The sequence below is a fragment of the Neomonachus schauinslandi genome, chromosome 1, assembly GCF_002201575.2.
Source record: "Neomonachus schauinslandi chromosome 1, ASM220157v2, whole genome shotgun sequence".
Classification (NCBI taxonomy): Eukaryota; Metazoa; Chordata; class Mammalia; order Carnivora; family Phocidae; genus Neomonachus; species Neomonachus schauinslandi.
Window position 1 is genome coordinate 114,114,941 of NC_058403.1, and position 16,012 is coordinate 114,130,952.

Here is a 16,012-nt window from a genome sequence, read left to right on the forward strand (position 1 = left end):
AAGACTGGTGGGATTCCAATCCATGCTTGGCAAGACAGTCATTTGAGCTGGAAATCTACATACTGGTTTATGTCATGGTGGTGTTCATTGAGTCAACTCAGTATCCATATTGACTACTGTCTTATATGGTAATCTAAAGTTTCTTTGACATACCTCATCTATATTGGTGGCTTTCTACTCAGCTGGAACTACACAAATGACCCCATTTTGTAATCTGATAAACAGAATGACACATTGGAAAGAAAATCCAAAAGAAACTTTGAATTTAGAAGTACTTGATTTTAGGGGTGCCTGGGTGGCTCAGTCGGTTAGGCATCTGCCTTCAGTTCAGGTCGTGATCTCAGGGTCCTGGGATCGAGCCCCGCATCGGGCTCCTTGCTTGGCACAGAGCCTGCTTCTCCCTCTCCCTCTGCTGCTCCCCCTGCTTGTGCTCTCTCTCTGTGTGTCAAATAAATAAATACAATCTTAAAAAAAATAGACTTGATTTTAGTAGGGTTGGCTATTTATGAGAGAGATAATATAATTAAAGATATGGAAAGTACTCAACCCTTTGCCTGACATTAGATAAGCATTCATAAATTATAGCCTTTGTTGATGTTGTTCATTGTTAATATCCAGAACTCAGAAATCCTAAAATTCCTTTCTATGATAATAACTTTTTTTTTCAGTCTTGAATGAATTCATGAAATCTCACCCCCACCCCTTGTTTCAAATCTCATCTCAACCTCTGATTTACTTCTCTCGAGTTATACTCATAACCTTTACATATACATACTGTTTATTTAAATAAAATAAACTTCTGGCCTCTTCTTAAACAAAACATGCCTATTTGGAGCTTTTGACTCTTACCCTCCCCAGTCTGCACCACTTCCCCACCAGCTTCCTCTGCAGTTCAGTTAATGGCATTGTCTTCAGCTCTGGTACCCTGGCCTGAAAACTGACGCTCATCCTTCACTCCTCTCTTCCTTAGTCCATCAGCAGCTCCTGTAGGTTCTGCTCCTGACCACACGTCACCCTCTCCAGGGTGACCTCCCCAGTCTAAGCCAGCATCGGTCCCACCCGGATTATGGCTGCCATCCCATCCTCACTGCTTCCACTCGTGCCCCCTCAAGAGAAAGTATAAATCAGCTCTCATCACTCCACTGATTACAGTCCTCCAAAGACTGCCCAGTGCCAATTATAGCAAATCCTAAACATTTTGCCTCGCTTTTCAGGTATGATCAGACTTGTTTCCATCTCTTCACTCTGTTCTCTTCAGTCCTTGTGTCCCAGTAACACCTGACCTCTTCCTCACCCTTGAGTACTCCAAGCTCAGTGCCATCTCAAGGCCTTTGCACGTATTGCCTGTTTTCCTAGAACTCCCTACATTGTAGTGTCATGCCTCCTTTCCTGGTTCACACAGCTCAAAGGTTACCCCCTGAGAGAGGCTTTCCCTGAACCTCCTGGGACCCCATCCATGTTTTTCCTAAACTTTTTACTTTGTTTTCTTTATGTATCTGTACTATCCAGATATAATCTTAAATATTTGTTAATGTGTTTTTAATCTCATGCCACTACAAATCTCCAGCATGAGGTCACCTGTTTTTCTGGTTTTTACTATATTTTCAACATCTATGTTAGTACCTGATACATAATAAGTGCTCAGTAAATATTTGTTGAATTAATAAAAATATGAATGAAATGTAACTGGTGACAAAAAAATCATAAAACCTGTTACATGTATCACTAAGTAATAATAGTAACTATATATAACTATCTTAAGGTATTAAAATGTTTTATTTTTCAGGACTAAGTGGAATTCTTCAAAATGTCAGGTAAGATTTTATGAATAAATTTTAATATGCTCTATTTTCAAATGTGAATTTTGTGATATTTTCCTTAAAAATTGGAGTTTATTTCCTTTTGAAATTATTTTTTATTGTTGTTTAGCATTTGGAGAAAACATATGTGTTCATTTATATATATGAACATTTCTATCTTTGACAGAAAAGGATTAAAAGGGATTTATATTGGCACATATGTACTGAAAGATCTCTAAAGTATGTGGGGAGAATTAAGTAAAGGAAAAAGTAAGAAAGTAAGTCTGCAAAGAGGGGCAGTACTAATAAGAAGCCTGTGGTGACAGCCTGCTCACATAGAGAAGGGCTCAGAAGCAGGTCCTGCATTTTCAAACAGTGCAGAAGACGATGGAAGGAGAGAAACATCACATTTATGGGATTTGTGTTTTTCAGAGATAAAAATCAGTCAGTTAAGAGAATCAGAATTTTTCCTTGTAGTGAGTACAGGGAGACACGTCTCTGATCACAACAAGGGGATGAGGTAGCATCATGGAAAGTGAGTTCAGGCCCTCCCTTGCAACAATTATAGTAACCGAGATCAGTTTCACTGGAGAGGTAGTTTAAACTGCCTCTGACTGAGTTGCGTGTGGAACCACTGCATTTTAAGCCATTACGTATTTATTGTGTGATGTTTTGAAATCATTTAAACACAGTCATTTTCCAAAAAGGATTAGGGACAAAATAAGATTCACTCTACGTATGACTGTGTTCTCCATATTATATAGTGGGGAAAAGAATTTTTGCTAATGAGCCAGCAGTTTATGTAGGTAGGAATCAGCATGAAGTCAGCTGAACCACTAGCATGAAAATGTGTTGCTTTGATCATAGCACAATATAAATAATTGCTTTGTTTTTTTTAAAATCTATATTCAGCCTGAAAATTCATCAATATATATTAATAGGTTAATACCTAATATACATAATGAATTATGTGTCTTTTAAAAATATGAGTGTATTTCATATTATTTACATTCATTGATAAGAAAAAATGAATTTGGGGCGCCTGGGTGGCTCAGTCGTTAAGCGCCTGCCTTCGGCTCAGGTCATGATCCCGGGATCCTAGGATCGAGCCCCACATCAGGCTCCCTGCTCAGCAGGAGGCCTGCTTCTCCCTCTCCCACTCCCCCTGCTTGTGTTCCTGCTCTCGCTGTGTCTTTCTCTGTCAAATAAATAAATAAAATCTTTAAAAAAAAAAAAGAAAAAATGCATTTATTCTCTTATCACATTATCACTTCCATTGTAAATCATGTCCCTTCTACCTCTCCTCCCAAGGTGTGGCCCCCACAGCCCCTGAGCAACCTACAGATGAAACGGAGAATCAAATAAAGTCTCCTGATCCAAGGCCTGATGCTCCTCCTGACTACAATTCCCATTTTGTACCAGGTGGGTTAAATAATCAGAAAGATTATTTCACCTCTGCAGAAAACCATACTAATAGTTAAGATTGCTTTTAAAAGTAAGTAAGTAATTGAATGATTCAGTAAATAAGTATTGAATGCCTCCAGGATGCCAAGTAGTTTACTAGATGTCCATTAGAATATATTTGTAGGCTACTGAGGAAGGAAGTTGTACAAACACTAAAGGCATGCTCTTTGTTCTGTTATGAAAATGTGAAGAGAATGTTGTAGGACCTGGATGACAGTAACTGACTCTACCAGGGATTTGAGGGAAGATATAACTGAGGAAGTCAGATTTTTCTGGCTTGATGAGGAGTTTCTCACTCAGTGGAAAGGAGGAAGGGACTTCTTTCTAGCAGAAGGAAATGTAGGTACAAAAGCACAAGGTCGTGTGGGGGGATGGGGTAAACTTGTGATGGACATTGAGGAGGGCACGTGATGTAATGAGCAGTGGATATTATATAAGACTGATGAATCACTGACCTCTACCTCTGAAACTGGTAATACATTATATGTTGATTAATTGAATCTAAATTAAAAAAAAAAAAAAGAAGCCCAAGGTCATGAAAGTCTGTTAGGAGACATGCATGGGACAAATGCAAGAGAAATGGAGGTGAATGGCCTTGAGTGCTCATTAAGGAGTTATACAAATATGTTTATAAGTCTGAATGTACTACTGGTGGTGACTTAGTGAAATGGATACTCATAATGCTAGTGGAAATTTGAGTTATTATAGTCTTTTTATAAAGTAATTAGGCAATGTGTAAAATTTTTAAAATTAGAAATATGCTTACTTTCGAAGTAAGGAAGGAAATAATCGGGATTGTATGCAAATACATTTCAATGACCTAGAAAATGATAGATAAGGTGTAGCAACATTTCTCTAAATATATAGTTAAATGTATATTTAGAGGTGGGAACCATTTGAGTTAGTCTGTGAAAGAGGAGAAGAAGCCCCAGTACCCAAAGGATAATGGTAAAAATGTTGTTTTGGCTCTAGACAAAAGATCCGTGGAGCTCAGTTAACCTCTGCCCTTGCGTGTTTTCTGAAAACAGCAGGGCTTCCTTTTCCCCTTTCCCTCATATATGTGCATATCTGGTCCAATATAACCCCTCATTACTGGCTCAACTCCTGCTAAATCCAAGGTCTTGACAGTCCTAAATTATAATCATGCTATATCTGACCATTTCTCTAAATTTACTTCAGAACATGATCTGCATAATCTATCTTATGTTAATGGATCACTCTATATCCAATAACCTAGGTTCCACTAGAACAGAGGCTCTACCAGTTCTAAGTAACATTGGCTATAAGTCATGTTCTGTTCATCTGGGAAAGTGTCTGTTCCTCTCATATCAAAAAATTAGCAAGAGCATAGGATATATCATTCAAATCAAATGACTAGATAAGTTGAAAAACATTATGATGCAGAGCACAGAACTGCATTTTCAGTTATGAAATACAGTAACAAAAATTCACTGTGATCGCCACCTAGTGGCTGAACTATATACTTATTTATGATGATTGTTGCAAATTATGGCCCTGTAATTCACATAAAGGAACTTGGAATACTATGAAGTATTTGGCTTTAATTAAATTCTTTAAAATCAGTTACTTAATTTCTATTAGCATTATAGTACTGGACATGCAATCCCACTGAAAATAATTTTGTCCCAAATATGTTTGAAAGAATAGCTAATAAAGACACTTTTGTTATATGTAGTCTATTTAAAGAAAAGAAATTGACATAATTTTGTGAAATAAAAAAGGATGGTAGTATTCAAAATAACTGAGAAGATGCAAATCCCACAAAGAGGTATTTTTCACGTTGGTATTGGTAGGACAAAGCTCCATAACAGAGTTCTTTTTTTAAATAAATCTGGGATATTATAGTTACACAAAATTAACCGTTTTGCTTTGTTTTGGTTTCCTACAGAACCAATCAGAATCCTTAATGGTAATTTCAAAGCTCAAAGGGGAATATAATATGCTGTTTACCACACATAATTTGATCATGTTTGTTCCTTCAGTTCTCTTAACATCTATGAATAATACATATAACAAAAATCATTTGATTACATAAACATGTATATAATTTTTCTAGAAATATAATCTGTACTGAATAGCCCCATAATCTAAATTATAATTTTCTAATTTATTGATCCTCAAATTTTATTACATGAGGTACTTTTATGTTAAAATCACATGGCTAAAGATGGCGGAGGAGTAGGGGACCCTATTCCAACCGGTCCCCTGAATTGATCTGGATATCTGCCAGACCACTCTGAACACCCACAAAATCAGTCTGAGATGTAAGAAGATATATCTGGATCTCTACAAACAGAATATCGCAGGCAGTTGGTTTCGAGGTATGAAGCGGGGAGCCGTGATTCCCTGGGCAGATTTTGGAAAATAAACAGAAGGGGGAAGGAGCCAAGCCGCCAGGATCCTACACCACCGGTGAGTGATAGACTCCTGTGCTAGGGACAGGGCACAGGCTCGCAGACCGGTAGTGGCAGGGAAAGGACTTTAGGGTAGCCCCCTGGACTGAAATCTGGAGTGGCAGTGCCATGCATGCGAACTGGGGGCGGCTGGCGGTTTTAGAAACACAAAGGGTAGAGACGCGCCTGGACCTGGCAGCTGAGGGGTGCACAACCCAGGACGCTGCAGTTTATAGCAGCACAGACAGAAACAGAGATAGTGTGGCCTGGAGAGCTCATTGAAGAACAGACTGCGATCTCTCTGCTCTGAGGCAGAGGGTTGGAAACAGTTTCTTCTGCTCTGACTCTCGGAAGAGATGCAGAAAGCCACCAGGGAAAGCCGCCAGAGAACAAAAGCCCCCAAAAAACGGTTTTCACTGAGCCCATCCGCCCCGCACAGAGGGCAGGGCAACTCCACCCAAACGGGGTTGCCTGAGTAACAGCGCAGCAGGCCCCTCCCCCAGAAGACAGGCTGGGAGAACAAGAGGCCGACAACCCTAAGGTCCCTATAAAACAGGTGCATCTTGCTTGGCTTGTGGTCAATAATTTGGATTCTGTATATTCCCTCAACCACCCCTCAACAGAATGAGTAGGAGGAGGAATCCCCAAAATAGGAAAGACTCAGAGACTGTAACTTCTTTTTTTTTTTTTTTTTTTTTTTTTTTAAAGATTTTTATTATTTATTTGAGAGAGAGAGAATGAGAGAGAGCGAGTACATGAGAGGGGGGAGGGTCAGAGGGAGAAGCAGACTCCCTGCCGAGCAGGAAGCCCGATGCGGGACTCGATCCAGGGACTCCAGGATCATGACCTGAGCCGAAGGCAGTCGCTTAACCAACTGAGCCACCCAGGTGCCCTCAGAGACTGTAACTTCTGCCACAGATTTACAAATGGATACAGATTAACCAAAATGTCAGAAATGGACTTCAGGGTAGCGTTTATGAAGACAATAGCTAGAATGGAAAAATCGATTAATGGCAACGTAGAGTCTCTACTGGCAGAAATGAAAGCTGAACTGGCAGAATTTAAAAATGCTATCAGTGAGATCCAATCTAATCTAGATAATCTAACAGCTAGGGTAAGCAAAGCAGAAAAACGAATTAGTGATCTAGAAGACCAACTGATAGAAAAGAAGGAAAAGAGGAGGCCAGGAAGAAGCAACTCACAATCCATGAAAACAGAATTGGAGAAATAAGTGACACCATGGAACGTTCCACTGTCAGAATTATTGGGATCCCTGAGGGGGTGGAGAGAGAGAGGACTAGAAGATATATTTGAGCAAACTACCTGAGAACTTCCCTAATCTGGGGAATGAAACAAACATTCGTGTCTTAGAGGCAGAGAGGACCCCTCCCAAGATCAAGGAAAACAGACCAATGCCCCGGCATGTAATAGTAAAACTCGCAAATCTTAGAACCAAGGAGACCATCTTAAGGGTAGTTAGGGGGAAGAGATTCCTTATGTACAGAGGGAGAAACATCAGAATAACGTCAGACCTGTCCACAGAGACCTGGCAAGCCAGAAAGGCCTGGCAAGACATATTCAGGGTACTAAATGAGAAGAACATGCAGCCAAGAGTACTTTATCCAGAAAGGCTGTTATTTAGAATGGATGGAGAGATTCAGAGCTTCCAAGACCAGCAGAAACTGAAAGAATATGTGACCACTAAGCCGGCCCTGCAAGAAATGTTAAGGGGGGTTCTATAAAAGGAGAAAGACCCCAAGAGTGATATAGAACAGAAATTTACAGAGACACTCTATAGAAACAAGGACTTCACAGGCAACATGATGACAATAAATTCATATCTTTCAATAATCACTCTCAATGTGAACAGCCTAAATGCTCCCATAAAACAGCACAGGGTTGCAGATTTGATAAAAAGACAGGACCCATCCATATGCTGTCTACAAGAGACTCATTTTGAACCTAAAGATACATCCAGACTGAAAGTGAAGGGATGGAGATCCATCTTTCATGCCAGTGGACCTCAAAAGAAAGCTGGGGTAGCAATTCTTATATCAGACAAATTAGATTTTAAACTAAAGACTGTAGTTAGAGACACAGAAGGACACTATATCATTCTTGAAAGGTCTATCCAACAAGAAGATCTAACAATTGTAAATATCCACACCCCCAGCATGGGATCAGCCATCTACATAAGCCAACTGTTAACCAAAATAAAGAGTCATATTGATAACAATACATTAATTGTAGGAGACCTCAATATTCCACTCTCAGCATTGGACAGATCATCTAAGCAGAAAATCCACAAAGAAACAAGAGCTTTGAATGACACACTGCACCACATGGATCTCATAGATATATACAGAACATTCCACTTTAAAACAACAGAATACTCATTCTTCTCAAGTGCACATGGAACTTCCTCCAGAATAGACCACATACTGAGTCACAAATCAGGTCTCAACTGATACCAAAAGATTAAGATTATTCCCTGCATCTCCTCAGACCATAATGCTTTAAAACTAGAACTCAATCACAAGAAAAAATTTGCAGGAAATTCAAACACTTGGAAGCTAAAGACCACTCTGCTCAAGAATGTTTGGGTCAACCAGGAAATCAAAGAAGAACTTAAACAATTCATGGAAACCAATGAGAATGAAAACACATCAATCCAAAACCTATGGGATACTGCAAAGGCAGTCCTAAGGGGGAAATACATAGCCATCCAAGCCTCACTCAAAAAAGAGAAAAATCCCGAATTCACCAACTAACTTTACACCTTAAAGAACTGGAGAAGAGGCAACAAATGATGCCTAAGCCATGCATTAGAAGAGAAATAATTAAGATTAGAGCAGAGATCAATGAATTAGAAACCAGAAACACAGTAGATCATATCAACAAAACTAGACGCTGGGTCTTTGAAAGAATTAATAAGATCAATAAACCTCTGGCCAGACTTATCCAAAAGAAAAGAGAAAGGACCCAAATTAATAAAATTATGAACGAAAGGACTAACACCAAGGAAATAGAAAAAATTATTAGAAATCGCTATCAACAACTATATGCCAATAAATTAGGCAACCTGGAAGAAATGGATGCCTTCCTAGAAACCTATAAACTGCCAAGACTGAAACAGGAAGAAATTGACAACCTGAATAGACCAGTAAGTAGTAATGAGATTGAAGCAGTGATCAAAAACCTCCCAAAGAACAAGAGTCCAGGGCCTGATGGATTCCCTGGGGAATTCTACCAAACATTCAAAGAAGAAATAATACCTGTACTCCTGAAGCTGTTTCAAAAAATAGAAGCAGAAGGAAAGCTTCCAGACTCATTCTATGAGGCCAGCATTACCTTAATCCCCAAACCAGGCAAAGACCCTGTCAAAAAGGAGAATTTCAGACCGATATCCCCAAAATTCTCAATAAAATCCTAGCTAATAGGACCTAACAATACATTGAAAGGATCATCCACCACGACCAAGTGGGATTTATCCCCAGGATGCAAGGGTGGTTCAACATTCGCAAATCAATCAATGTGATAGAACACATTAATAAGAGGAGGGAGAAGAACCATATGGTCCTCTCAATTGATGCAGAAAAAGCATTTGACAAAATACAGCATCCTTTCCTGATTAAAACTCTTCAGAGTATAGGGATAGAGGGCACATTCCTCAAGTTCATAAAATCCATCTGTGAAAAACCCACAGCGAATATCATCCTCAATGGGGAAAAGCTGAGAGCCTTTCCCTTAAGATCAGGAACACGTCAAGGATGCCCACTCTCACCACTATGTTCAACATAGTACTAGAAGTCCTAGCAACAGCAATCAGACAACAAAAAGAAATAAAATGTATTCAAATTGGCAAAGAAGAAGTCAAACTTTCTCTCTTTGCAGATGACGTGATACTTTATGTGGAAAATCCAAAAGACTCCACCCCCAAATTACTAGAACTCATACAGCAATTCAGTAATGTGGCAGGATACAAAATCAATGCAAAGAAATCAATTGCTTTCTTATATACTAACAATGCAACTGTAGAAAGAGAAAATAGAGAAACGATTCCATTTACAATAGCACCAAAAACCATAAGATACCTCGAATAAACCTAACCAAAGAGGTAAAGTATCTATACACTAGGAACTACAGAACACTCATGAAAGAAATTGAAGAAGACACAAAAAGATGTAAAAACGGTCCATGCTCATGGATCAGAAGAATAAACATTGTTAAAATGTCTATGCTGCCCAGAGCAATCTATACCTTCAATGCCATCCCAGTCAAAATTCCAATGACATTTTTCAAAGTGCTGGAACAAACAATCCTAAAATTTGTATGGAATCAGAAAAGACCCTGAATCGCCAAGGAAGTGTCAAAAAAACAAAGCTGGGGGCATCACGTTGCCCGATTTCAAGCTATATTACAAAGCAGTGATCACCAAGACAGCATGGTACTGGCACAAAAACAGACATATAGACCAATGGAACAGAATAAAGAGCTCAGATATGCACCCTCAACTCTATGGTCAATAATCTTCGACAAAGCAGGAAAAATATGCAATGGAAAAAAGATAGTCTCTTCAGTAAATGGTGCTGAGAAAATTGGACAGCTATATACAGAAGAATGAAACTGGACCATTCTCTAACACCATACACAAAGATAAACTAAAAAATGGATGAAAGACCTCAATGTGAGACAGGAATCCATCAAAATCCTAGAGGAGAACATAGGCAGTAACTTCTTCAACATCGGCCACAACAACTTCTTTCAAGATACATCTCCAAAGACTAGTGAAACAAAAGCAAAAATGAACTTTTGGGACTTCATCAAGATAAAAAGCTTCTGCATAGCAAAGGAAACAGTCAACAAAACAAAGAGGCAACCCACAGAATGGGAGAAGATATTTGCAAATGACACTACAGACAAAGGGCTGATTTCCAGGATCTATAAAGAACTTCTCAAACTCAACACCCAAAAAACAAGTCAAAAAATGGGCAGAAGACATGAACAGACACTTCTCCAAAGAAGACATACAAATGGCTAACAGACACATGAAAAAATGTTCATCATCATTAGCCATCAGGGAAATTCAAATCAAAACCACACTGAGATATCACCTCACACCAGTTAGAATGGCAAAAATTGACAAGGCAAGAAACAACAAATGTTGGAGAGGTTGTGGAGAAAGGGGAACCCTCTTACACTGTTGGTGGGAATGCAAGTGGGTACAGCCACTTTGGAAAACAGTGTGGAGGTGCCTCAAAAAATTAAAAATAGGGCTACCCTATGACCCAACAATTTTACTACTGGGTATTTACCCCAAAGACACAGATGTAGTGAAAAGAAGGGCCAAATTCACCCCAGTGTTCATAGCAGCAATGTCCGCAGTAGCCAACCTGTGGAAAGAGCCGAGATGCCCTTCAACAGATGAATGAATAAAGAAGATGTGGTCCATATATACAATGGAATATTATTCAGCCATCAGAAAGGATGAATACCCAACTTTTACATCAACATGGATGGGACCGGAGGAGATTATGCTAAGTGAAATAAGTCAAGCAGAGAAAGTCAATTATCATATGGTTTCACTTATTTGTGGAACATAAGGAATAGCATGGAGGACATTAGGAGAAGGAAGGGAAAAATGAAGGGGGGGAAATCGGAGGGGGAGACGAACCATGAGAGACTATGGACTCTGAGAAACAAACTGAGGGTTTTAGAGGGGAGGGGGGTGGGTGGATGTTAGCCCAGTGATGGGTATTAAGGAGGGCATGTACTGCATGGAGCACTGGGTGTTACACGAAAACAGTGAATCATGGATCACTACATCAAAAACTAATGATGTATGGGGACTAACATAACATAATAAAATTAAATTAAATTAAAAAAAAATAAAATCACATGGCTAATATAAGAGTTAAGCAACTCACTGAGTTGATAAAACAATATTCTTAAGATTATTTATATGACTTTTAGTTGCATTGTTTTTAATAGTTCAAAAAAAGGGGGTAGGGATATCTGATTTCCAGACTAATTTGGGTACTCTTTTTTTTTTTTAAAGATTTTATTTATTTATTTGAGAGAGAGAGAATGAGAGAGAGCACATGAGAGGGGGGAGGGTCAGAGGGAGAAGCAGACTCCCCGCCGAGCAGGGAGCCCGATGCGGGACTCGATCCCGGGACTCCAGGATCATGACCTGAGCCGAAGGCAGCCGCCTAACCAACTGAGCCACCCAGGCGCCCCTAATTTGGGTACTCTTAAACACAGTTCTTACAGGAACTGAAGTATATTCTTCATGACAAACTGAAACATGTCATTTCTTCCATTTGTTCTAAAGACACTAGGTTTTTTGTTTTTGTTTTTTCTCGTGTAGCTCTAATTTGACGTTTTTTCTAGTTACTATTATTTTTCCCTTAGTCTGTCCTGACTGTCAGTGTCTATCAAGATCTATATGTCCTCTGTCCTTAAGAACTGGTATTCCCGGGGCGCCTGGGTGGCTCAGTCGTTAAGTGTCTGCCTTCGGCTCAGGTCATGATCCCAGGGTCCTGGGATCGAGCCCCGCATCGGGCTCCCTGCTCGGCGGGAAGCCTGCTTCTCCCTCTCCCACTCCCCCTGCTTGTGTTCCCTCTCTCGCTGTCTCTCTCTGTCAAATAAATAAATAAAATCTTTAAAAAAAAAAAAAAAAAAAAAAAAAAAAAGAACTGGTATTCCCCAGGGTTGGGCCACTCCCCTGCCCTGCCTTGTCTCCTTCTTTCAACTATTCCATTCACCCAACTTTTTACACACTCTCCTGAGTGATCTTGGTAATTTGCCTTTAACCACTTAAGAATCCCTTAGCACCCGCCCATATCAATCTCCTGTGCTCTGAACTTGCATTTCCCCGGAAATGACCCTGGATCTCAAACTCAGTGGTCTGTAATTCAACTTCGGCATGTTGCTCCAGAACACATACCCTCTATTCTTTCCCTCCTCTGGAGGTTGCAGGGACCCACCACAGAACTTGAGAATCTTTCCTCATATCCAGTCTGTTACTGAGACAGGACGGTCTCTTCAATGTTGCTTATTACTCCTCCACTTACTGCTCCTTACATTACAAATTAACTTGCCTTCCATCTGCACTCCTGGAAGCACCTCCTGCCTAATTGAACCTCATTCATAAAGGTTCTGAGTGTAAGTCCAATTACTTCACTTTCTGTTTTATTGGCATACAGTTTACTCTTTGCAACAGAGGAGTATAGGTCTTTCATAATCTTCAGTCCTTCCCCACCTTCCTTTCTAGCCTGTCTGCCTAATCTCCATACATAGCCTTGGCCCCACTGCAATACTGAGTCTCTCTGTGCAATTGTTCATTTTGCACCTACTCTCCCTGTAAAAACTCTGTCCATTGTGGAGGTGCTGGCTGGGTCTAACACGTCAGCACTAACATCATAGGGTACCTCCTCTGCCTGGGTTGAGCACCGTTCCTCTCTAATCTCTTCACACACTATGAATCTACCTCTGATCCCATGAGTTACTTGCTTCATGATAACCATTCACTTTTTAAAAAAAAAAAAATCTGTGTATTTTCTGTAGAACTGAATGTCCTCAAAGACATGTCTTTCTACATCTTTCTGTCTCTAGCAGTAAGCACAGCAGCTGGTCCTTGAAATGGCATTGTGGAGTGTTTCCCAAATAAAGAAATGTTTGATTTATTTCATGGCCTTGTTCTCAGACAGGATTAGAAGAAATAGTTCCACAATTCATGATGCTCCTGAGTGGGATTTTGATGAGTAACCAAAATGTCCCAGACTTCATGAGCGTCAAAAGCTACTCTTCCCTTTAATGCCCAAATCACTGGAATCTGACCCTCTGTCCAATTTGCCTTACAGGAAGGGCTGTCTGTCTTTATTTCTCATCCCACACAACTTCTGGAAGTCTTGGGGAATCTCCCTTCCTGGTGGTGGCTGGTTTCCTCGGCATTGGCTGACCCCAGACCACTGCTTTGCCTCTATGCTGGTGACCGCTTACTCTTTCTGAAGCCAGCTTTCTGCCTGCTACACTGTTTTTTCTGTACTGTGACATCCCCTAGGAGGGGTGCATGCGTGTGTGTGTGTGTGTGTGTGTGTGTGTGCACGCGCGCCTAAAAAAACAGCGGCCAGCTAGAGTTGCTCTTCTACTCTGTAGTTTCAAGGCTATCCAGAGAGTCCTATTTTGGATGTTCCTCGCCTCTCTGATCTAAAGGGAGTATTAGCATAATTTAATTAAGGGTGCCTCTGCAGTCAGAATGCTTGAGTTTTAATTCTGACTCTGTCACATATTGACATTATTGATTCTTGAGCAAGTTACTTATCCTCCTATGTCTCAGTTTTTTCCTCTGTAAATTAAGGATAATAATAATAGTCTCTACCACATAAGGTTGATGCCTAGATTACAGGATTTAATACATGTAAAGTAGTTACAACAATGCCTGGAACATAATAAAAGCTCAGCAAGTATTACCTATTACTACTTATATATATTAGTAGTAATATTTATATATATATATATATATATATAAACATAGCTTCCTCTAACAGGAGTTCCTTCCTGGTGTGCATGGTGTCCAGGATCCAATTCTTTGGGTTCTCTGAGAGAGAGCATAGTCTCCACCTTACCCGACTCTCAGGTCTTTTTCATTCTGTAGGAGGGACCTTTTCAAAGAACAGCCACCAATGGACTGTTCACATTTTTCAGGAAATATCAGTCCCTGCCCTACACAGCTGTGTGGCATTGCTTTTTGATTACAAAAAGATACCAGATTTCCCAGTCTGGAGCCACAGGCCCAGAGCCTGGGTTATTTTGGGAAATATGGCTACAGCTATACCAGGCTTGTTCCCTTTAGCGCACGTACTTAGACAGGAGGTAAATCTCGGCTTCTGACACCCCTTGCTGTCTTCTGGACCAATATCCCAGTATAAGAAAACGCGGATACATGCACATCCACACATTATAAACAGTACTTTTATAAACAAATAGCAATTTTCAGAAAGAAACTCAGTTTAACCTATATTTAGGTAAGATTTGTTTTTTCCTTCAAGGAGAAGATCCACAAAACTATTTGCAACCATGTGATTATGCATCACAGTTTTGTGACATTGTCTCCATCTTTTCCATTTTACAATAGGATCTTTTCTTTTACATTGGTTAAATAAAAGGGTCTTTAAATCACTGGCTTTCAAACATTCTTTTTTTTTTTCTTTCTTTTATTTAAAGTAATCTCTACACCCAATGTAGGGCTCAAACTCACAACCCCAAGATCAAGATTCACATGCTCTACCAGGCGCCCCCTTAAACATTCTTAATGACAGTCTACTATGACCCACAGTAAATAATATATATATATGTATATATTTATATATAGCAATATTTATATGTATTTATTATATATATGCTATATATAACATTTCATCAAGCAATAATACAGCGAGTATATAGCATATGGACAATACAGTTTGATTTTTTTCTATTTTATTTTATTCTAGTGTAGTAAATTTTATTGTAAAAAATTTTAATTGTTAATCATTAAATTGATTTCACAGCCCACTAATGTATGTATGTGTTATAAAACACTATATTAGCACAATGTTTCTCAAACTTCGTTGTTGATAAGAATTAGTGAAATAGCTATACTTATATCAGACAAAATATACCTTAAGGCAAAAGTTGTTATTAGAGATAAAGAACATTTTACAATAATAGAAGTGTCAATCCATCAGGAAGACATAACAATTATATATATATATATATATATATATATATATATACATCTAAAAACAGAGCTCCAAAATATATGAAGCAAAAAAGACCGAATTCAAAGGTAAAATAGACAATTCAGTAAATAAGAGTTGGAGACTGCAATACCCCACTTATAGTAATGGATAGAACAACTAAGCAGAAGGTCAAAGGGAAATAGAGGCCATAAGCAATATTATACACCAAACTAAACATAGACACGTATAGATTACTCTACCCAACAACAGCAGAATATACATTCTTCTCAAGTGCATATAGGACATTTTCCAAAATAGATTACTGATTGAGCCAAAAAACAAGTCTCATAAATTTAAAACGACTAAAATCATACAGGTTTCACAATGGAAGAAAATTAGTAATCAATAAAAATAGAAGGAAAGTTGGGAAATTCGAGGAAATTAACACACCATTAAATAACCAAAAAGGCAAAAAGAAATCACAGGAGAAATTGGAAAATACTTTTGAGGTAAACAAAATCTCAATATACCAAAGCTTATGGGATACAGCTAAAACAGAGCATAAAGAGGGGAGCCTGGGTGACTCAGTTGGTTTTGAGATTGAGCTCCA

At 39.1% G+C, this 16,012-nt stretch overlaps 1 protein-coding gene across 1 annotated transcript in view; it reads left to right on the top strand.

Moving 5' to 3' along the window:
* The first annotated feature begins 2,327 nt into the window (after nucleotides 1–2,327).
* Nucleotides 2,328–16,012, top strand: part of LOC110586591 (phospholipid scramblase 4) — a 25,049-nt gene continuing 11,364 nt past the window's right edge. The window contains exons 1-2 of the mRNA XM_044912134.1: nucleotides 2,328–2,334; nucleotides 3,111–3,221. Of these exons, the coding sequence (XP_044768069.1) occupies nucleotides 2,328–2,334; nucleotides 3,111–3,221 (118 nt within the window). The remainder of the gene's footprint in view (nucleotides 2,335–3,110; nucleotides 3,222–16,012) is intronic.